The sequence below is a fragment of the Mya arenaria genome, chromosome 14 (assembly GCF_026914265.1).
Source record: "Mya arenaria isolate MELC-2E11 chromosome 14, ASM2691426v1".
In the NCBI taxonomy this organism is placed as follows: Eukaryota; Metazoa; Mollusca; class Bivalvia; order Myida; family Myidae; genus Mya; species Mya arenaria.
Window position 1 is genome coordinate 29931491 of NC_069135.1, and position 24440 is coordinate 29955930.

A 24440-nucleotide genomic window follows, 5' to 3' on the forward strand; every position below is an offset into this window, starting at 1 on the left:
GGTTGAGCTTGTTTCTGTAGTTTTTCACATAAGTATTGTTCAAAACGTTCGAAATTAAATCTAAGGAAAATCATCCACTTAGTGCAAGTCTTCAATGTTCGTTGACAGCAGCAACATCTTTTTGCCTTTTGTTCATTCATCTGTTGCAAAACTCATTCTTTCCCATTGAGCTGCATCATCCATATTTTCGAGAACATTTAAAACATTCACAACTGTTAATTACTGTTACAATTCAGCGTAGTATATACGTATACATGCATTTGGAGGCCATTTTTATTATAGCTAGAAGCATACTGAATTTCGGTATATACATTTGTAGTTGAATAAATGTTTTACATTTTAAATGATCATGATAACAATGCCTGATTTCTTAGGTAAAACATTTTAATGTATGTATTGTTGAGACAATAAAGTATTGTAAAGAGGAAAAAAGGTACAAAACACATCAGAAGATTAGTCTGACGTACAAAAACGTGCGTGTCATCGCGTATCAATAAAACATCTTCTAAACATGTGCAGGTTGAACATTCGATCAGGATTGACATTTACCTATCAATGACTTTCCCATTTTGTGAGTATACCGAGGAGTGAAAGTATAACTTTTCACATGGATGAAAGCGTTTAAGGTGACAAGGAGTAAAGCAGCAGATAAATTAAATTTGTGTTTACATCACCATCCGCTTCTTTTATGATACAACTTTTCGCTTAAATAAACTTTATAGAAAGGAACGATGCGGTGCACATGTTTTTTTTCTGATTTAATTACATAAAAAAATTATTCCGCAAAAATAGATTGTGTGGCTTAAGGAGTAAATATTGTATTTAATGTTTTCGTGGGTGTTATTTGATATACGACATTGGTATTTATGTGTACCTGAAAGACTTCATGCAAAGCTTTAGGAGTAGCGTCATGCATAATTGACGCCACCATGAATAAACAACCCCTTTCATCATTACTTTCAATACGATACCATTGTATAAAGCTTATTTAGGTTACATATATTGTAAATAACCGTCATTTGCTGGAGCGAATAAGTCACAGAGCTGGTGAGCGAGTCGACAGTCAACAGAGGAGGTCCATATGGTACATGCATTTGAGGAATTCTTTGACCATACGGAGGTGCAAGGTCAACATCAACTCTGACGTTATATAGGGGATTGGAACATGCTTTCGAGGAATTCTTTGACCATACGGAGGTGCAAGATCAACATCAACTCTGACGTAAAAGTGGATTAGTACAGTGAAGCTGCAGGTTTGTTAATTTCATTTAAAGGGCGATTAACCTTATTTAGTCTAGCAATTACAATTACGAAGTATTTTGCTACACAACAATCAATAACGTGTGCATTTTCAATAGTTTTGTTAATACATTTATTAAGTTATGGTTTTCTTAGTTATTTTTAATCGTATCTAGATGATGCATTATCATGATTCAGCCATGTATTCTCAAAGTTTATTTTTAAGTTGCGTAAATTGTTCACGCTATTTGTTTTGTCCATCAGATACGTCATTCATTTGTATATATAAATAATAAGAAAGCATTCCAGGCGCGTAGCTATGGACAATTTGGGAACACGCAGATCGATGACGGGCAGCATATTAAACCCTTCACCCCCCAACCCTCGTCCCTTCGGTTATTATTTCAAATTTGGGGGTTTTGGTATGACTAAAACTTCGACCTTTCAAAAGTTCATTACGCATCTGCGTATTTGCGTACAGTCGGCTACGCGCCTGCATTCTATGAATTGTTTGCTATTTCCACATTTTAAAATGGCAATTTTAAACTACATTTTATAAACTATATTTTTGTAACATTTGCATACTATAATTGGGAATTCAATATGTAAAGATATTTTAAGAAAACCTATCATGACTTGAATTTCCTTTTCAAAATTTGATTGTCTATACGTACATCATGACAACTTAATTAAACCCTAAAGAAGTTGGTATTTATTTTTCATGTACCGGCCACATTTTTTAACGATATTAAACTTAAGTATATTTTTGTTAGTATAAATCTTATATATATTAATGTTTTGAGATTCTTAACTGATCACCTTAGACTGAATGCTTTTACTTCTATTACATTACTTGGACTAAGCCAGCTTCAATGTTAAATTGTTTGTAGTGAAACGATAATTATTTAATTATGCGTGTAAAGTCTCAGCAGACATTTGTATCGTATTGTTTAAAATTCACTATTAAAGATGAAGCTTAAGTTCAAAACAACATATACGTGCTTGCTTTCAAATGAAAGGTATTGGAATATTAAACAAAACAATTCTTTTTTATAAGTCAGGTATGTTGTCAATAAAAAAAAAATTTAAATAAATAAATTGCTCTTATTCATTATATCTTAGCAAAGTTCTCTTGGGTATACGAGTTTAAATAGTTTCTTTTTTTAATTCATTGTAAAAATGTCGAATAACATATTTGAAATTAATATTCATATAATAAGTGGTTTGAACTATGTGTAAATCATGCTCTTCAATTATTTTTCTTAAGATATGAATTGAATTGCACATATATAATTTCGTTTGAAAATATTTTTATTAAGTTCATAATTCAGGTATAAAACAAACAATTGTAACATTTTATGATTTGTAATATAACATTTTATAAAACACATGCATTTTCAAAAGAGAGTTGTATGCTAATTTTCGCAAATTAGTTGAATACATGTAACAACTGTTGTACTTTGTGTTGTCATATACGTGTCTGCTCTCAAACTAAAAGGACTTAATTATAACATCATTTATATAAAAAAAAACTACAGAAACAAGCCCAGTACCTAAAATTTTAAACATAAACCCTGTTTAATGACACATGGTAAACGCGAAAGACAAAGAACACAAAACAAAGCATAACAAACAAGAAACATGGAACAACAGCACAAAACTCCACAAACAATACAGTGCCTATAATTATACTGTATTGTATATAAAACTAGGTGTGTTTATCAATTATTGTTAAGTACAAGCTACATCTTAATTGTTCAGTTCTTTTTGGGAAAAACAAACCCTCCTCAGCGACCCGACAACTAACGCAACCCCTTATTGACACTCTTGACAGCCACACTGTCACTATGGCATTAAAGATGCAACAATTGGCCGATTGTTCAGAAGTTTGTGAAAGTCAACAATGTTGTTAATGTTATCGTTATAACCATTCAATTTTACTACTACTCTGGGGGTCAGATACACATGTCATATGCAGCATTTCTAACACGACAGACGATTTGTACTTGTATACGTTCAAAATTTTAAATATATGAGCTATTTCACGTTTGAGATGTCGTTAATCACGTTGTTAAATATAACAAAAATCAACTTCCCCTTTCTGCTTTTAAATATATAAATATTAAGTCTTAGCATACAAGATTATACAACTCACAGTAATTTTTTTTTATTGTATATCATATTTATATAGAACCTTTTGCTTTATGTGATTCAGAAAAAAGCACATTACCATCATGCATCATGTGTCAGTAGTAACATAAAATTTAATTACCGCTTATATGGTTAATGCAAATGCGTTAGCTTCTGCTGATATTAATGGAGATGAAGTTGTGAGTACACGGTCGGTAACCAGTTCAAGTGTCAAACACTACCATCTTATCGATATTTATTTTCTTTTTATCTTCATTTTTATGCTTCGTTAAGCGAAACGAACGCATCTTTCCAGTATTCAAACTAGTTCAAAAATACTGTATCGGTACATTATCTCTATCGCTGGCTTTAATTGAACATTTAGTGTTAACCTGAGGCCAAAAAGAAATGGTTTGGTAAGGGCTATATCCTTTTCAAAAACATGCGAGTTTTTTATTATTTGACTTTATGTAAGAACGTCATTGCCACCATTGATAATATTGTGTTTAATTAATCTTCTGTATATTGAATACACACTTATTTTATTTATTAATTTATTTTTTAACAACTGACTATAAAAACGATTAGGTCGGCGACTATTTTATAGGTAGGTCGGGTAACCCAAACCGAATGTATTTTATGCCTTATTTAATGTGTCACAAACTGCCATGAACTAGCAAATTATTTTTTGCCAAAATAAAATTGCATTACCTTAATTCGTCAAAAATAAACTTGAATTTGTATAATTGTTGAAAAAACACGCACAATTAAATGGAGTTCAGATATTGATGTGTTTATCGTGCATACTGATTTTGTTATCATAATGTTACATATATTTGTGCAATTTTTATATTACTAACATGCACCATGCATCTTAGAAACCATGTGAAGCATGCGTATGCCTTCTGCAGTAAATGTGTAAAAGGAGATGATGAAGTATGTGGTGCTAGTATGATACATTGCTTACATTAATATGTTTAGAATTGTTATTATTATGGAAAGCATTCTTTCTGTTAGGTCTTTTAGTCTGGTAGCGACACATGAAACATCAAGCCTGAAGATTTCCATTTTCTTGTTAATGTAGATGAATTGTTACCAGAGAATATTTTGCAATGAAAATAAATTATATGAACCTGTTTGAAAATACATTTGAACTTGCAGACTTTGGGCTGAATAGTATACACTGTTCTTTTGGATACCTTTGAAATGTTAAGATTTCATTTTCAATTTTGGTAAGCCTGGGCTATGATCCGTATTTTATAGTATAAGAATGATGAACTGCATAGCTAATTTGTATCAATATCAACTGGTTACAATACAAGTGTACCGTGAATAATGAACCTGTGTCTTCAGGCTTGCTTGTGTATGGATGATATGCAAGTTCATTTCATTGCTTTCTGCCTTTTAGATAATCACAAGCGTTTTGCATGCGTTTATGTATATATCATTGTTGTTCATTTCAGGGTTGCAAGCAGTTAACTATGACTAGTAGTGGACTTCCTTCGATCTGAATAACAGCGATGCGAGACATTCGCCACCAGCATCCAGCGCCGGCCTTTCACTAAATGTGCATTTCACTACATTAGGAGTCCCCCTTGGCCCCCTCCAATATGCCGAAGCAACTAGATATCACATCGGCACAGCTTGCTTTTGGATCTAACAACGCCGCCAATTATGTGCAAATAAAAAAATACACCCCGAAAAGTATAAGCCAGCAAGCCGATGGAATATTCTCATCTGACTACGAAGAGGTTCGCAAAGCAGAGTACGGCTTCAGGAATGTCAACTCTTCCTTTTTTGACCAAAGCGCAGCGCCTATTGGAGAGTCGTGTCCGTCATCCGCTGCCACTGTTATACGTGAATTAGGAGGCATTGAACTTATGTACAACCTTAATACAACACATGGTGCAGAAGCAGTCTGCCTAATGACAAGGATAGAATCAAAGTATCAAGTGACCAAAGAGATTGCACTGGAGGCTTTTTTGCTTCTTCTTAGACGCCATTCCATTCTGCGAACATCCATCAAAACAAAGACAGGAAGCAGAAATGGTGAACAAGTACTTGTTGAAAACCATCCGTCGCATTTAGATTTTGACGTCTCTTCTCGAACGGATTGGTTGGATGTTCTGTTAGAGCAAGCTTCTCGTCCGTTACAAGGCTCGGACAATACGCTGTTTAGGTGTAGAATGTTGGATGCAGGGCCAACTTCTTACAAGGATGAGATACAAGATTTGAACATTCATCTGCATCCACTTGGCTGTTTCGGTTACCAATCGACTTTTGTCTTTGTTGTTCATCATTCTATTATGGACGGAGGATACTTCCTTTGGATGTTTCAAGAGTACATGCATTTCATAGACGCAGTTGCTATGGGGCATAAACTTTATCGAGTGAAAGAGCTTCCAGTCCTCCCACCAGCTGAAAACATGATGACGTTTCCAAGTGAAAATGGGACTTCATGTGAAATATCCAATCACAACGACCCACACTGTTCAACTAGGTTTTCAGTAAAACTTTGCCATGATTCAAATCAGGATCAATTGCTGAAAGACTATGATTTGAAATTTTTAGACGAGATTAATTTTCTGTCGAACTCTGAACCAAGAAACGGGTGTCTTTCATTCAAACTTTCAATAGAAGATTCGAAACAGTTTGTTCAAAGGTGCAAACAACACCAGTGCCGACCAAAAGGTGTTCTAGTAACGGCGTGGTTATTTGCACTGCTAGAACTCGTCTATGATGATATCAGAACAATAGAAGTCCCGTTAGAATATATGATGGATTTCCGTCGATTCTGTGATTTCTCTCTTATGGGAAACGAGATACCTCATTATCCGGGTACAGCTGCTATCCCCATTCCGTTCGTTGCTCAAATCCAACGCAAAGGAGGACCCGTCTTGTCATCGGAGTTTTGGGAAATTTCAAAACTGTTTGACAGCTTCCTGACCACCAATGTGTTTTCAAGAGATACATTTGAATGGATAAAACAAGAAGCTGAAAAATATAAATCAAAACCTCTACAGCAGGAAAGACAAGGCAAGTCGCCGTACGTTCTATGCATTTCAAACATGGGTGTGTGCGATAGGGTTCTTAACGATGACGTCAAATCGCGCATGCGCATGGTTGGACTACATGGTCATTCGACAGTACTTATTGACGATATGCCATTATTCTTAGTATCAGACTTCATGTTGAACGGAACACTTTGCGGAAGCGCAAGTTTCTGTGAAAGCTATACGAGCAGTGCAACAGCGATGAAGTTCATAGGACTTTTTAAGAAATACATAACTTTGAACTCGAGGTTGTAAGCAGTGGTTCAAAATCCGCACAGATGACAAATAGTAACACTTTTGAGCGGCAAGTAAACACTTGACGTAGTTTGCTTACTTGCTATAAGACTTATTGGTTATGAGAAATTTTATATAATTTATATATGTTAAAATACAGCACATTATGAACAGTTGGAATTACTGAAATGATGCAGAAGGTTGTTTGCATAGTCACCAAAATGAATGTGCTTGCACTAAACAAAATGGGGGGGGGGGGGGGTAAGGTACAAAAAATCGCCCAGGAAATGTGTACAGTCGAGTAATAACCATGAAGTTTGGAAGACAGGAATATATACATAAAAGCACGGTTACAACATGCAGAGATATACCGTATTTGCCGAGAAAATACGAAAAAATGAGGATAAATTCAACACATTTATTTGTAAACATTGCCTCCCGAGCCACAATCGAGTGTGTGTATACCACGTGATAAATTGCGTCATAAATGCTACATCGGAAGGCGATATTTTGCTTCGAATGGAGACTTTAAACACAGATAACTTCACTATTTCTTCACCATTCTAAATGAAACTTAGTCTACGCCGCTTACGGAGCCCCGCTTTCGGTCCTTTACCAGAGTTTGATTGAGAGTTTAGTTTCTTAAAACACTTCGACAAACCTTTTCACAATACAGCCGTCTGACGGAGCACTGTCAAAACATTATTTTGAAACAGGTTTGTCGAAGTGTTTGATGAAACTAATAACCATATCAAACTTCGGCAATAAAACGAAGGTGGGGCTCTTTAAGCGGCATAGACTGCCCTTTGTTTTATTTAAAATGGTGTAGTAAAAGAAAAGTTATCTTTGATTTAAATCTTCATTTTAAGCAAAATGTTGCCTTCCGACGTAGCATATATGACGCTATTTATCAAGTGGTATACACACACTGCAATATGTTCAATAACTTTCTTTAAAGTTATGATACCAATCTAAGATGTCGACTGAAGAACATGTTTCCCCACACACTGGACGCATTCCTTTTTTCAAAATCATAAAAAAGTCAACTTATCAAGCAAAAAAATAGTCCCAGAATCGGTATTTATCAATCCAAATACGCCGTTTTGTTTGCTATGAAACATTTTTGTCACTTAATGTTTGCCAGAAACGAAATTACGTCCTCCCCCCTGAATATGTGCCAATGTAATTCACCGACAATTTTGAAGGTATGACAAACTAATAAACCTACTTATAGCTATATAATGTGTCTGTACTTTGTTTGTCGAAAAAGAAAGAATGACATCATTGTGTTGTTTTTTCTTTCAATCTATATTTAATCAACGTAGCCCAGGGGCTTGCTTACTCATTCGGATCTGCTCGAATCAAGCACCTGGGCAACGTCGATTGAATTGAGCGACGGTATATATTAAAGGTTATTCTGATAGAGGGGATGGATCCGTGGTCTTGAGGTAACACACTTGACTATCAATCCAGGGATCGCAGGTTCGATCCCCCGTCGCATCACTAAAAAAACCTAATTGTCTTCCGGGAGGGACGGTAAATGGGGGTCCCGTGTGACAGTGCTATACACTGGTGCACGTTAAAGAACCAGGGTAGCTCTAACCAGGGTTACATTCTGTCTGTGCACATTGCTCCAAAAACCTAAAATGACTAACAATCTTAACGGAGCACTCGCCGAATGGGCAAGGCCCGAGTGCGAGTATAAATAAGCTTACACACCCAATCCAGGGGTCCATAACTCGAAAATAGTCATTTTTGTCAAGATTGCTTAAGGTAGGTTGTAGTGGGGGGGGGGGGGGGTTATAGTAGACGGGGGATGGGGTGGGGGTCAAAAGTCAAAACTATGCACCGGACACCTGTGTTACTTACAATTAATATCTTTATAAAAAGTACATCAAGATATAATTCATGACCCAAAATGTCCGGTTCAAAATTAGACTCAGCCCTTTTTGCCTGTTTAGACGCTATACAAATTGGCGTCAAAATGAGAAATGTTACTATGAATATTTCACTGGCTTCGAATCCAGCTCATCAATTGTACTGAATCATATTTTGACACAATTTAATTGCAAAAATCCGAGGAACTAAACATTAATTTGGTGTGGCCTTACTTTTTAAATGTATATTCACTTATTTTGTATATTTGTCTCTAAACAACTGAGAAAATAAAGTCGCAATCAAATATAAAAATCTCACTTATTCTAGTCTTTTTTCCCATTTTTAATGCTCCAAATGAACCAGTTATTTAGGAAGAATTTCTTCTAACAGTAGTCCAAGTTTCAAGCATTTACATATTAAAATTGTTTTTCTTATTTAAAGTTTATTTTCAAGTATCATATGATACATTTTTACTGCTTCAGGTATGCGCTACCATGGTTAATGGAATGTTCACCTATAATTTTATGTTTATCATTCGTATCCGTCTATAATTTGAGCGTTTTTATTGGTAATAAAAATTACCAGTTTTAGCATAAGTTTTACGAAAACCGGAACTGTTTTTTTTTCAATTTATCGAAATCTCCTCCGGAGGCAGTTTTGTCGGTTCGTTCCATCCGTAAAGTAGTTTACTTTGAAAAACAACATAACGGACAGTGAACCAACACGTGTGTGAAAATACCGATTAATAAAAAAAACGCAAACGATCATCTGCGGTATCATTGTTTTGAAGAAATTCAGAAAGAATAGCTACATGCAAATATTCCACCATGTTGTTGGAACAGTACACAAAACCATTGGTTGTTACCTCAAGCAAAGCTTTCGAGACAGGTTTCCAAACCGGCAAAACCCTTGAAACCAAAACTGAAACTAGATTGATATAAAAACGCCCTATATAGAGTCCGATTTATTATGATGTTTACTAGTATGGCATTTAATTCCTTATTTAACATTAAATGTCATTGATTATTTCCGTGCATACTTTTCAAAACGAGGGAATTTTTATGGATATAAGGAAATATATTCCTCTTTAATAATTTCCAGTATTTACTGCAAATGAAAACATTATCAACAAAAATTTCCTTTCGGAAGTAATTAGCCTCAGTATTCATCCCAACTATGCTCAACATTTACAAAACACCATTCAACAAGATGGTTATTTTAAAACTGGACACCATAATTTTTATATTTGCACCTTTCTTAAGCTCTGTGTTGGATGCTGCTGTGCCGTACAGGGATTTTACGACCCAAACGATTTACGAGAAGAAAGATAATTGCTTGCACGAAATTGTAAGTTATTTAATGCGTTCTTAGAGTGATTTTAAAACTTTGAAATAAACAGTGTATGTCCAATACAAAAAGGCACATATATTTTGACTGCTTTAACACTTTAAATTCAAATACATATTAAAACATCTGCATTTTAAATATAATTATATAAATGAAAACATAGTATGTAAATGTTTTTATGAATTATTTTTTTTCTTACAGAAACGCAACACAACAAAAGCGGATGCACAAATATTCAAATATGTTTCAGTTTAAAATCTTTTATAACTATATTTATCAGATATCAATATTTTACGTAATAAGAAACGCTTTGCTATTGTGTTTATACTATAACTAAGTTATTTTGCTAATAATAAAGCTTCCGGCTGTAAAAATACTTCCAGTAGATGGAAGTACAAGCTTCTGTTTTAAAGTAATGTTTTTATTTGTAACAGTTTAAAATAATTATTCGCATGAAAACACTTAAATAAAACATTTTAAATCCCTACAAATCAGTCTTCACAAAAATAATGTGAATGGTTATGTTAAGGGTTTGACACATATTTTTTTGCATTGCAGTGGTACTAAATTTCAAGCATAATGATTCAGCGAACGATCTTCCAGAGGCACCAAGCAGAATTCAAATAAATCCCTCAGACATGACAATACAGTGGTGGATGCCAAGTAAGAAGCTTTTTGATCCCCCCCCCCCCTTTACGTACCGACCTGTTTAGACCTTTATTTGCTACCATCGTAAAATCAACACATGGTTTTAAGAGTCTGCGTACCGAATAATGCCATTTTTACGCTTCTGCTCATTGCGTACCAGTTTCTTAAGTGCCGAGTACATCTTAAAACCCAATTAAGCACAGCATATCATAAGAGAGGTAACAGCCAAGTGTTTTCATCCTAGGATATGTTCTGTATACGTTCTGTGTTGAGCATTGGTGAAAATCCCCTTATACAAGAACGAAATGATTTAAGTGACATACAATTTAAATACGATAAAACCTTCAAAAGTTAATATCAGTTATACATCTTATGTAAAACCTAAACATATTGTTAAATGCACTTAAATCTTGGGCGCCAAAGCGCACAATTATTACTTATGTGCATTATCTTATGAATAATTAATAAAAACAGACGCCATGCCGTTTGCACTTAAGTAAAAAACAGGACTTAAATAGTGTTGTAAGGCTTGCTCGTTTGTCAAATTAAATTGAACGCAACAAATATTTAATCTGTTTAATGAAAATGTAAACTTATGTGACTTATTTAGTAAGTGGCTTTTATCAATGAATTTTCATTTTGGGAGAATATTTAAATATATGAATATCTTGAAAATATTTATGACAAAAATGAGTATTTTTCTGTTTTGTTTTGTTTTCAGGTACTAAATTTCTAAAATATGTAATGCTGGAAATACTTTATTTGGAAAAGGTTGATGAAAAATTTGAAGTAAAACGTGAACATGTATTGATCAACATCAACATCACACATCACTCTGGTCATCAGTTCAGAAAGGTGTGTAGTCAAATTCTGTATAACGTTTAGTTTTCTACAGTTTTTGCCTTATGATTGTCATTGAAATTGTTTGCTTGTGAGGGCATATGAGGTGCATCAATAAGCAGTTTGTTTTAATAAACGGCAATCATTGGAGTGGAGTTTGAAGGGTTTAGCTGAGAGAAAAAGTTACTGTGAAATACGTAACATATGTTTTGGATACGGGGTGATATATGTTCTATGTACGAATGTTGATAGATTTGTGGTTACGTGGATGTCCATATTATGATATCAATAACAATTAAGTGGATCTACTTTCTTTCTAGGACGATTTTGTATCGTACACCTGCCTTAATGTGAACCAAGCTACAATAAAAGTAGACGCCAAACTGTGGGCATTGGGTCTAGACACACGGCTCGAAGGCCACGACCTGACTGCTTCAGTCAGCAAATATAGTGAAGTCAGGAAACCTGCATCGGCACGTGTATCCATGGGTAAAAAACGTTTGGTGCTAGAAAAGTTATTACCAGACTGATTTTTATACCTTCTGGTATAAGTTCTTTATGACCAAACAAAGAAGATAAATACAAACATACTTACAGTAATAATAATTACAATATAAATTCCCATTTCTTCAAACTGGCCTGTTGGTATAGGTGTTTGCCTCTAACCCAAGAGATTGGCTAGTATACCAAGATAAAAGTGTGAGCATAAATAATTTCCTTTTCTATTTTTCAGATTATAATAGTAGAATAGCAGCCCATGAGAAATGTGTTTGCAAAACCAAATTATCAATATCAGCAACGCCTCTACATTCAAATATGAGAGCAACTATCAGTGCTGTTGACGGTACTCTTCCAAAGATGACATTAAAACTTGTCAGAAGTATGAAATACAGCGAAGAAACATTTCTGGTTAGTCCAGAACGCGGGCAGGTATGTAGAATGACGTATAGGTATATTCTTAAAATGGATATTAAGTGTGGTCCGTCGAATGGAACAGTATTGTTTGCTCTTTCTGTTTTAGCGCAAAGGATAATGTATTGTTGGTTATATGTTTTAAACTGTTTCTATGAATTATGGCCGTTCTTCCTCTTTGTTATAAGCAACCCAATGCACGGTGTACATGTGTGCTATAACCTACTCGTAAAGGGACAAGCCCAGCAGCAAATCGTAGTTTATACTTATTATTTGAAACTCGATTGTGAAGATATGGTATGAATCAAGTCCGTTTCCTGGATAGAAACCCGCAGTAAATTGTATAAAACTAGCGAAGACTTTGGCTTGGTTCAAGTTTGCCAAAATGTTCATTGATTGGTCAATATGTATCCATAAATTAATCTTATCCAAACAAATCACTAAAAACCTGTGGACAACTTAACCAAGTTTTATACAATTGGCTGCAGTATTGGTCTCCTTTATGAGAAGCCAGGAGAACGTTGCCCTGGTTGGACTCGAGCCCATCACTCATAGGGTGAAAGGAGGACACCTATTCTACCCGACTACTCTCATTTCAGCAGCATAATCTTGGTACAGGCATCAAAGCCAAAATTACGAATGACGAATTGCAACCTAAAGATGCATGTGTTTACTTAAAAATACAAATTCTATACAGCCTTCTCATTAACCATTTTTTATTAAACTTACAGACAAATATTACACAACAGTTTGATGAAAGACCTCAACAAGATGTCGGATATAACATTTTGGTAAGTTGATTATAGGTAGCATTAAGAAAGGTTGTGAGGTGAGTTAAGAAACTCGTTTGCGAAATTTACCCTATAAACTTGACTTGTTAACTCACAGATACGAATTACTTTCCTCGTGTTTTTGTTATGCCATTTTAAACTGGAATAGTACCTTCATTCTCTCTTTTTCCAAAATATTAGGGTACCAGTCTATTTTAAACTCGTACAACGTAGATATACATGAAAGACGTAGCTCACAAAACGTAGATCACACGTATGCGTAAACGTACACGTGGGTTTTCTCAGCCTCTCTAGTGTTTATAAGTTTCTTACTTACGATACTGCTGATGAACGTGAGCTTCCAAGGATTCTTGGAGGCATTCGATGTTGTTCAAACGTAGGAAAAGCATTTAAGTCGATATACAACATACAGTTTGGAACTGTTCTACTGCAAGATGTCGTTCATATCAATGTCTAGTATAAATTTGACAATTTAATAATTTTGTTTATCCTCACCAATTTAAAAACAGCACAAGTGACTCCTTAAATACCATTAAGGCAATCCTGAAACATTTTTTTTTTCAAAATTGAGCAGGCTATCACTTCCTTTTCATTTTTAGGTGATTCCTGAATGCCCTTTGGTGCAAGGTTATTTACCGTCATGTGGGCTCATTGAACCAGATCGGATCATTTCCAGCAAAATCGTGTACCACCAAGAAAAAAGAAGAGAACAGCGACACGCTATAACTCATATATGCCGAGAAAAAAAGCATAGAAAAAACACTCATCTGCGAGATGACAACTTCACATAGTTTAGAAATCCGGAGGACGACAGTAATGAGGTTATCGACTACAAGTAAATATGACGAATTACAATGCAGCAACATTGTTTTCTATAATGTATTTTCTTGAATTTACAATCTCGAATAAAGTCATATATTTGGTTTATTTTAGTGTTTTTTTCTTATTTATTTAGCTTTATGATTACATTGCAAACCTATCGCTTTGCTCCAGTGAAATAAACGTGGTAAATATAAATACGTGGTCGATATCAATATGTGTTCGATATCAATATGTGTTCTATATCAATATGTATTGAACGAAAACGAAATTTGGATATTCAGAAATGAAACATATTTCAGAACGTAAATTTAATGGCAAAAAGAGCATATAATACATGGCAAAAAGAGCATAAAATATATAATATAATACAAAACAGGTGTATATGAAAACTTTTATAATACAAAATAATACTGTACATAGGAGTTCAAGTAAAAAAGTGAACACATATCATTAGTCTTAGAACACAAATATTGGCCATAAGCTGGAATGGCGAGACGTATGCAATTGCATAAACACATTGACAAGTATATGAAACGTCTGATAAAGGCATAATAATAACCGAAATTACTTATAATAAATAATAGCTGCATTAATCTAAGGAAAACATGGAGGTCAAGTAAAAAAGTGAACACATTGTTATGAGTCTTAGATTGCAAATATTCGATTTATGACAGTGGGGAAACGTTCGCAATTACATAAACACATTGACAAGTTCATGAAACGCCTGATAAAGGCATAATAAAAAAAAACAAGAAATTACTTACAATAAATAACAGCTGAGTAACTCAAAGCCAACGAGTAGATCAAGAAAAAAGTGAACACATTGTTAGGAGTCTTTGATTGCAAATATTCGATTTATGACAGTCGGGAAACGTTCGCAATTACACAAACACATTGAAAAAAATATGAAACGCCCGTTAAAGGCATAATAAAAACCGAAAATACTTATGATAAATAACAGCTGAGTAACTCAAAGGCCAACGAGTAGATCAAGTAAAAAGTTTATGAAACGCCCTTAAAGGTATAATAAAAACCGAAAATACTTATGATAAATAACAGCTGAGTAACTCAAAGGTCAACGAGTAGATCAAGTAAAAAGTTTATGAAACGCCCTTAAAGGCATAATAAAAACAAAAATAATAGTAAAACAGCTGAATAGTTCTAAGGCAAACGATGCAGCAAATATGTGTATGCTCTGTTAATCTTTATTCCATGTCGTTTGTCGAACTTAAGGCAGAGAGTTTTGTTTTTGAAAATGCTTGGGTGGTCAGTTTGCATGTCCGAAACAACAAAACTTCCCTTTTGTCCGCGTTCGACGAGTTGCACAGCGGTTACATAAGGACAATTTTTACTCCGCCATGCATTGGCTGATTTCAAACAATCCAAAACAACAACTGGAAGTCGATGCGGAAGGAAGTTTTGTCTATTTTCCGGCTCACACCCGTTGTTATATTCATAATTCTCAATAGGTGATATGTTATTATTTTCCGGTTGCAATTGAAAACAATCGAAACCGGAAGGTTCTTTCTTACACATTTCGGTCAAAGCAGCAGAAACAACAAATATTATATCAGTATAGGTTTTCACAATCATTTCCCCAACATCTATCCAGTTGACCCGAAGAGCTTGGCAGCTGGTTTCATCGAATATGTGTACGATGTGTCCACGTTTCTTTAGGCTCGTTTGCAGCGATCGTATTCTGCTCACATGTTCTGAAGACGCCGGACAAAAGACTATGGCAATTTTTGCAGATCGCCTGGACTTCGTAGCAAATGACTTTGACATGCCTGAAGATAAACCAAAAATGCAATTTTAAATCTGATATATTGTCTTTCGCTTTCGATGTAATTAAATTCTGAAATACAACGTTTTTCCAATCAGTTTATTTTATTACTAAACCATTCAAAAACTACACGTACCTCCCGATTTCAGCTGTTTGTATGACCGCATGCGACGTGAATCAAAGGCCCGATGAAAAACTGAAAGAATTATATTTTTCATGTTTTATATTGTTGATATTTCTAGTTTCATACACAAAATATCGAAGAGCTATTTGTTTTATCTTTGCTTCGCTGTGCAGGTGAATAATGGATCATTGTTTTTTTTACTGATAGAAGTTTAAAGCTTAACCGTGTCACCCTTGTGGGTTCGAAGAGCACATTGTTCAGGAGTCGGGTTAATATGCGTCCGCGGATTAATGGTCTTATCTCGTACAGCTTATTATGTTAAGATACCAAATTGAGTAAATGAAATAAAGCTACATACACGTGGACAGTTTGATGATTGCGGCTATCTCTAGTAATGCGATGACAGCAAATGCAGACACTATGAGGGCCATTCGGATCATTCCAGTCATGTCGGTTTTATCGTCACCATCAGGTGTATTAACATTTTTCAGCGCAGATGTACTGAGTTGTATGATTTGGGAGTTATTGGATTGCTGGCCTGTAAAGGATTCAAGATTCAGCTTATTTATTAAGTACTTTGAACACCAAGTGTTCCTCATTGCATGATAAATATAATACATTCAATTAAATATATATACAACGATACCATGATAGGTTTGAAATCTTAGACATGAAAAAAGAACTAATAATCAATATTTTAACATCAAACATTGTATTAGATACTTTAACATTACACTAACATTTCATTAACACCTTACAGAGAGGATAATAACTAATTAGTAATTATTGATATAATATTTCCCATGAAAAAAGCTAGTTTTTTTAAAGATATATTATGGTAGTACTTTCTGAATGAGATATCCTTAGGAAATACGAAATACGTCTAAAGTACGAAAGTACTAATCTCGGTTTGATTAACAGTCCTGACACAGGCTTTAGCGGTATTTTTTTCAAAATTCTCTAAGTCATATTAAATGACCCCGAAGAACCAAAACATGTGCGAGAGAGAGAGAGAGAGAGAGAGAGAGAGAGAGGGAGGGAGGGAGGGAGGGAGGGAGGGAGAGAGAGAGAGAGAGAGAGAGTGTGGGGGGGGGGGGGGGGGTATACAAACATAGAGAGATGGCGGAGACATATGCTTTCTCTCGACATACGGAGAGAGAGAGGGGGGAGACATATACTTGCTCTCCGTATACGGAGAGACAGAGGGGGGGGGGGGGCAAATGCTTCCTGTCCATATACGGAAAGACAAACAAAGAGAGAGGGGGACATATGCTTACTCTCCATATATGGAGAGAGAGAGAGAGAGAGAGAGAGAGAGAGAGAGAGAGAGAGGGGACATATGCTTTCTCCCCATATAAGGAGAGATAAGCATAACACTTGAAAACAAATACGGGGTGTGCTAATGCAAATGTATCAATAAGGCTGGTTCACCGATGTATACTTTATCAATATATACGTACGGTTGTTTATTTCTCTGTTGGGGACGCGTATAACAAATGTATCTGAAGATTCTACCCGCGATGCTCCTATAAGACCACACGAGGTCATATAACCTAATGGCTCAGAACAGCGAGGATTGATCTAGAATTAAAAAAATGTAAATAGAGAAAACTGGCGATGAATGAAGACAATACATGACAATTAATCCAAAAAGATGATATATGCTAATGTATGTTCTAAACACTGTATACCCTTTATGTGTACTTCTGATGTCAGATTCTGATGACAAACTGCTATTTTACATACGCTGTCAAAATTGGCTAGTACTAGAATGTCAAACCTGATCTGGAGTCGTAGTACATATATTTAAAAAAAATCTAGGACTAAACATGCAACGTACCAGAAGTCGGTATTCTGCATTCGGGAGGTCCTCAAATTTGTGCGATATGGATGTTTGGTTCTGTAAGAGAGAGAAAGGCAAAAGGATATACATACTTATTCATGTTGCTTTCATTCTTTATATAAGACAATCTATATCAATATGAGTGTTGCGATACTATTGTTTGGAAATGATCTCAGTATTTCAATGTTTCGAAGAATGGAATGATCTTAGGTTTTGATCTGTCCAAAGCCACCAAATGAATTTCGAATCAAGGACAATGTTAATGGCCTTTTAATCCACTTCACGCATAACAAAAAACAGCCTCTCGATGTCCGCAGTTTCGCTCCTTCGTTCACGTTTCATGGTGAACAAACTACTGACGAAGCGGACGCACTACCAAATGAATCGTAGTTTCGAATTTACAGAAGAATGGCATGGTGTCAATGACTGTCCGAAACTCTCGTTGAGCTTGTACAAATTGGCTGTCTCCTCGCATACGATGCGCTTTGTTTCACTAATTGACGAGCACCTTTTGCTAGCAAACAGTAATAGTATTACCCATAGAAAAGTATTATTCCCGAAATAAATGCGGCATACAGACGAATTGTATAAGACATACGTACTACTTTTGGCCGGTCGAGTATGATTGACCTCTCAAGCTTCTTCTCCGATACGTCTAGAAGGCTGACCGCCAGTTGAGGCAATTCACCCTTGGTTGCCCGTATTACTGCAGTGAGGGAGGATCCTGTGTCTGACTCCTCCATCCATATATTGTACTTTGTGCGACACAGACACCCCTCCTTGTGTTGTATTCGTCTAATGTAATCTGAAAATGTAATATATAAATTCAGAAAGTTTCAATTTAGAACGTTGTTTGTAAACAACTAGAATGCTAGTGGACAGTAAAGACAGTAAACCCTCGGTTTCCCATATTACTTCATTGAGGGAAGACCTTTTGTCAGCCTCCTTCATCCAAATATTGTGTCTTAGTTGAGCAAGATTTTCTGAACACAAGATACATCAATAGGGACCCATTGGTTGATCGTGTGACTGCAGTCAGTGATGAGCCTGTGTCTGCCTTTTTGAACTAAAAGGTGTAGTCAATGTTTCACAAACATGCACCGCCTTGCGTCGTTATACTCATATGCCTTCTCAAAGTTAGAAAAAAAACGAAAAAGATGAATGAACAACTCCATTTAAACGACATTCTACTTATTAATATTCGTTCTAGTTAGCAAATGCTTACCTCGCGAAACAACGACGGGCTTCAATGTTATGGTCGCGTATTTCGCTCCGGACGCCATGAGCGTGTGTCCGTCCATTCTAGTGTCTGAACCCAGAGCCCACAGTTTTACTGAGACCTTCTCTGTATCTTGGGTTACATTTAAACAGGTAAATGTTACCTTTTCGTCCTGAATTTAGAAAATTAAGTAAGTAAAACCAAATCAAAAATAAACAACTACTAAGCTCAATAAAGGAACAAGTTAATAGAGATGATAAATAAATCAATAAGTAGTTTTAAATAAATAAATAGGTTTACATGAATAAGTATACCCTTTTCAAACTAGCAGAGGTAATGTTGATGAGAGCATATTCAACTCTGATTCTCTTAGAGTGGTAAGTAATTTCCAGCAGGAAATACTGCAGTTGTTTTGTGCCTGAAAAAATATAGTTATCAACAATGAATTAAACGTAAATACAAGCCCATGGAATTGCAAAACCTACCAATATGAACATTTGGAGTCGATAAGTATCTGTATAATAATATTGTTTCCTTTTTAAACAACAACAATATCAGTATATATTGTTCTTATCACAGGCATCTGAATCATTGTTTGTACATTGTACCCAAAATGGTTTTAAACAATATTTTAGTGACAAACAATGATTCAGATGCCTGTGGTTCTTATCTAGGGAATGGACGGGTAGAACTTTTGGACCCGGTAACCCGATCGTTAATTACCATCGGGTACGCAGGTACCCATATATACATTTCATGAGACATAGACTATTAATACACGGTTACTTCTATTTTAAAGCACCTATAAGAAACCGAGTCGTCTAAAACCAACAAGTTCAGTTTGAAAGCTATGTGGTCTCAGTGACAAATGTGTAAATAAGGCACTTGAAGAAAAAATACCCCTGTCATAACCCATGTCATTAAATTCAACAAGAATCAGGTGACAAAACTTACGAAAAAAAACCCCACAAACATCAGATGGTATAACTATATTGCTGGCGTTCAAGGTACTAAAATAGTCTGGAGTAAGCAGGGAACCAGACTAGGTACTAAAACGGCAGAATTATCCGTCCATGCCCTACTGAGTCTTCCATTGTATGCAAATGTGTTTTCTTTTACAAAACTTGGACCTTAAAACCTTTAAATTTCAAACTTCACAACAATCTTACTTGGCATGTTCCATGAAAGGGAAACGCTCTCCTTGTTCATATACAGCCTGTGTGGTGCTACCGGTAGTTTTGCAGAAGACTGTTGAATGCGAGGAGGAACTGAAATAAAGAACTAGTGAATAACATTTCAATCATCACCAATTTTATCAATGCAATGTCGAAGCGTGCGTTTTCGCGTAGACTCACACGTTCTGTAATGCAATTTATAGTAAAAAAGCAGTTGTCTTTCATGTTCTGCGCTCTTGATTGACACTGTTGAATCGAATGACAATGTTGAATCGAATGGCCAATTGACATCAGACATGTTTGAGGCAATATGTATTTCAATAAACGGTTTTTAATTTCTAGGTGAACAAAGCTTTAGAATAATCAAAGGATTTTCTTTGGCAATATTACCTGAAAAGTAGGCAAGTGATATTTGACATCACGACACAAATGAGAAGGATGTTTAGAAGCTTATGTTTTATGTCTCTCTATTCTAATGCACCAGTCAGTTGTAACCACGCCCCCCCCCCCCCCAGGTCCGGAGAATAGCGGGGACTTTGACTTCCGGTTCAGCCAACCCCGGGTTAAATCCCCGCCCTGCGGGGACGAACTGATGGTAAAACCCCGGCCAAATGCCCCCGACCCCAGAGACTCTATATAAGGCCCAATCTCCGCTAAATTTGGCGCTAAGACAAAACCACCGCGGTAACTCGGCCCTGCGGGGCCACCTGGAAAGTAAAAACACGGCCCTTTTCCCCAGCTATCCCTGGTATACCCCCGAACCTGGGGGGCCGTGGTACAATTGACTGGTGCATAAAATAACACTCTTATTCAAAATCAATACATACACATGTATATCAAACATAAAGTTTAAGTGGTAAACCTTTAACTACATACTAAATAATGCATTATGGAAAATATCAATTACTGATAACAAGATTGTAACCGTGTATTTAATTGCAGAAAGCGCAAAAAAAAAATGATTAGCATGAATGCTACAAGATTTACTGAGATCTACTATCGTCTCATAAGGTACAGTGTGTAATACCACGTGATTAATTGCGTCATAAATGCTACGTCGGAAGGTCATATTTTGCTTCAAACGAAGACTTAAAACAAAGATAACTTCACTTCTTAAGTGTGGTAAATCTGATTTAGGAGTAATAGTGCATCTTTAAAACGCCTACAAATGGGGCCATCATTACGAACAGTCTGAATTCTGAGTCGAATTTAGAAAAGCAGTTTTATGAAGGAACACAAAATTATAATATTTCCATTCATTCCAAGTAATAATAAAACATTCAAAGGAAATGCAGTTCAGCAATGATCACCACCAGTGCTATGCTTGGAGAAAAGTTACAATGAAAATATGACTCAGGCTCGATTGTTTTGTAAACATTGGTCGTATTATGATTTGCACTAGAGCGATGTTTTATCAATTATTTATCTCTGATTATCTTGAGTTTATAAACATTACTTTCGGAAGAGTAGGTTAGAAAGGGAATACATGAATACGCGTTTTCTACTTTTGTCAGTATTGTGCTACTTAGCATTCATCCTAATGTTATACCGCATTTATTATAAATCTAGCAGTGACATTAGGGTAAGTAAGCGATCGTAATGAGTAAGTGAGCGAGCGTAATGAGTAAGTGAGCGAGCGAGCGTAATTAGCAAGTGAGCGAACGAGCGTAATGAGTAAGTGAGCGAGCTAGCGTAATGAGTAAGTGAGCGAGCGATCGTAATGAGTAAGTGAGCGAGCGTAATGAGTAAGTGAGCGAGCGAGCGTAATGAGTAAGTGAGCGAACGAGCGTAATGAGTAAGTGAGCGAGCTAGCGTAATGAGTAAGTGAGCGAGCGAGCGTAATGAGTAAGTGAGCGAGCTAGCGTAATGAGTAAGTGAGCGAGCGAGCGTAATGAGTAAGTGAGCGAGCGAGCGTAATGAGTAAGTGAGCGAGCTAGCGTAATGAGTAAGTGAGCGAGCTAGCGTAATGAGTAAGTGAGCGAGCGAGCGTAATGAGTAAGTTAGCGAGCGAGCGTAATGAGTAAGTGAGCGAGCTAGCGTAATGAGTAAGTTAGCGAACGAGCGTAATGAGTAAGTGAGCGAGCTAGTGTAATGAGTAAGTTAGCGAGCGAGCGTAATGAGTAACAAATGCGACCAAAAAACAACAACAACAACAAAAAAATATAAATAAATAAAAAGAAAAGCATTGCTACTTACAGTTGTTTTTAAGGAACTCTATTCTCACATCGTTGTCGCTTGTCTGTCCATCCTAAAAGGGCAAACATAAATTATTTTTAAAATTCAGCAACATATTGATTGACAATTAAATTTATGAAACTGTTGCAAACTATAAAACAAAAGTGTTTTTTCTAAGAAATACCTCTTTTGAAAAGCAATTATTCCTGGGAATATATTTGCTTCCACTTTCTGTTAACGATTCGCAAAATTTAATTAGAGAAAATCCGCAGACAAATAATAAAATAAACATTTTCATGGTTGACACTACAAAATTCACATTCTACTATAAAATGCCATACAGTTATTAACGTAAAAGTTACGATAAGGAAATTAAACAATTTTAAATCAAACAAAAAAAAACCTCTTTAATTTCCGTATTATCAACAGAACACCTGATAATAAAGCCGTTACTATAAAAACGCATGTAAACATACCCCACTAATACAGGGAAGTAAAATTAACTGTTTATAAAGTTTAGCGTGGGGTCGCTCTTTGTATTGTATAAAACCGCAAAGGGACGCGTCCCTTAAATGACATTTAATGAAACCCATAAATCATAGCTTAAGCATTTACATAATGTTTACATCAATGCTTTATGAGTGTTCACGGTTCTTTTAAAAATATGACCTCTCGTTCTGCAAAACAATAAATAATTTTCCAACCAATAGTCTCGAAGACGTATTCATTACTTCCTCACGAAAAATGTCTGTTTATCTATAATAAAAAAAGAAGCTACCTGCAAGATTTGCACGGGTAGACTTTCGCATAAAAAACCCAAAACAAACCCTATCGCCTGGATTTGGCCTTGTACCGGCATACACAATCTTTATATTCCGCTTCATGAAGCAATGCTTTGGAGATTCGATAGCATGGCACACTTTATTGCATTGCTTATTTGCATCATTTAATTTCCCTGCTGCTTTTAAAAAAACGAAAAAGGCATGTTTATGTCAAGTAGAATTCAGCTGAAGTCGCCATGGGTGTATATGTGCTATTCGTACCATGTCCATTCGTCAGGATTACCTTGTCTTATTTCGTTGTATTGTTTCCATGTTTATCTTTCAGCAATTTTGTTATTAAAAATTTAAAGTAAAAAATAACCATGCACGGACCTAGTTTATTCGTAAAGTGTAAAACTTTAATAATACTAGTTTACGTATGTAAAAAACGTGTTTGTAGCCACTAAGATTAATATAGGCAGATGAATATTTTTCTCTCTTTTTGCGATTTCATGCCAATCAGAAAATATATTGAAACATGAAATTTAAGCACGCCTAGGAATCTAGACTACATTTCTTTAAATGCTACACATTGAACTCTTCGGTGTTATTTGCTTATGATAATAATACAGCCTAAATATGTGCATGGTCCAGTATATATACCAGGTCATGACTAGTGCGACTCTGTCAAATGTACTATGTACCGAAATACTCTTTCTTGTGTTTTTTTTTAAATCATCCTATTCATATATTAATAAACGGCTATGTAGGCAAAAGTTACACAAAAATATTAAGAAATATGGAATTTACTAAAATAAGAATTTCGCTCATTTAGACAATACTGAGAGGTTATCTGGAGTCGCCAAACGAAATACAATTGAACGGTTATGGTTAAAAGTAAAAGTAAATTTAGACACAAAACAAATGCATACCGCTGTCTATTATTTATTTTATTTTTCGCTTATTCTTTACACAAGACATATACATATGAATGACATAAAATAGGGAATGCTACACAAGACATATACATATGAATGACATAAAATAGGGAAGGCTACACAAGACATATACATATTAATGACATAAAATAGGGAAGGCTACACAAGACATATACATATTAATGACATAAAATAGGGAATGCTACACAAGACATATACATATTAATGAATGACATACTGAAATAGGGAAGGCTGCAGAAGACATATACATATTAATAAATGACATAAAATAGGGAGTATTCACATTTGCTGTGTATAAGAACAAATACACAGGAAATTGGATCCCTGTTGTGACACCAGAATACGAGTAAGATCATTTTGAATAATATACTGTATTTTGATCATTTTCATCCACAGACAACTAGGAAGTTAATTTTAACTGCCATGTTAAAACGTCTTTCGGTTGGCGACGAGGGAACTTCTCACTGATTCATTGGATAAATTCCAATTGACGATTAAGTTAAAATA

The 24440-nt window shown here is 35.4% G+C and overlaps 3 protein-coding genes across 3 annotated transcripts; 2 read left to right on the forward strand and 1 right to left on the reverse strand.

Annotated features, from left to right (window-relative positions):
* Nucleotides 1–982: 982 nt before the first annotated feature.
* LOC128217823 (uncharacterized) lies at nt 983–8414 on the forward strand. Its single transcript, XM_052925226.1, has 2 exons — nt 983–1253; nt 4833–8414. Exon 2 carries the CDS (start codon nt 4980–4982, stop codon nt 6675–6677), a length of 1698 nt encoding a protein of 565 aa, XP_052781186.1. The 5' UTR covers nt 983–1253; nt 4833–4979; the 3' UTR covers nt 6678–8414.
* Nucleotides 8415–9697: 1283 nt separating this feature from the next.
* Nucleotides 9698–13999, forward strand: LOC128217938 (uncharacterized). Its single transcript, XM_052925404.1, has 7 exons — nt 9698–9881; nt 10440–10544; nt 11251–11384; nt 11690–11858; nt 12103–12299; nt 13013–13072; nt 13672–13999. Exons 2-7 carry the CDS (start codon nt 10520–10522, stop codon nt 13861–13863), a joined length of 777 nt encoding a protein of 258 aa, XP_052781364.1. The 5' UTR covers nt 9698–9881; nt 10440–10519; the 3' UTR covers nt 13864–13999.
* Nucleotides 14000–14193: 194 nt separating this feature from the next.
* On the reverse strand, nt 14194–22653 carry LOC128216884 (uncharacterized). The gene is made up of 11 exons (XM_052923583.1): nt 22617–22653; nt 22235–22286; nt 20033–20131; nt 19178–19281; nt 18870–19035; nt 18247–18449; nt 17642–17701; nt 17262–17382; nt 16160–16339; nt 15814–15873; nt 14194–15681 (listed from the first exon to the last, which is right to left on the reverse strand). The coding sequence occupies exons 3-11, from the start codon at nt 20070–20072 to the stop codon at nt 15056–15058; spliced, it is 1560 nt and encodes a 519-aa protein (XP_052779543.1). The 5' UTR covers nt 20073–20131; nt 22235–22286; nt 22617–22653; the 3' UTR covers nt 14194–15055.
* Nucleotides 22654–24440: the final 1787 nt, after the last annotated feature.

Coding starts and splice junctions, on each gene's coding strand:
- LOC128217823 (XM_052925226.1), top strand. CDS start 4,980: ATGCCGAAGCAACTAGATATCACATCGGCACAGCTTGCTTTTGGATCT.
- LOC128217938 (XM_052925404.1), top strand. CDS start 10,520: ATGACAATACAGTGGTGGATGCCAA. Junction 11,859..12,102: donor ATCGGCACGTGTATCCATGG/GTAAAAAACGTT, acceptor TCTATTTTTCAG/ATTATAATAGTAGAATAGCA. Junction 13,073..13,671: donor ATGTCGGATATAACATTTTG/GTAAGTTGATTA, acceptor TTTCATTTTTAG/GTGATTCCTGAATGCCCTTT.
- LOC128216884 (XM_052923583.1), bottom strand. CDS start 20,072: ATGAACAAGGAGAGCGTTTCCCTTTCATGGAACATGCCAA. Junction 16,340..17,261: donor CAACAGAGAAATAAACAACC/GTACGTATATAT, acceptor AATCCTTTACAG/GCCAGCAATCCAATAACTCC. Junction 15,874..16,159: donor AATCATCAAACTGTCCACGT/GTATGTAGCTTT, acceptor TAATTCTTTCAG/TTTTTCATCGGGCCTTTGAT.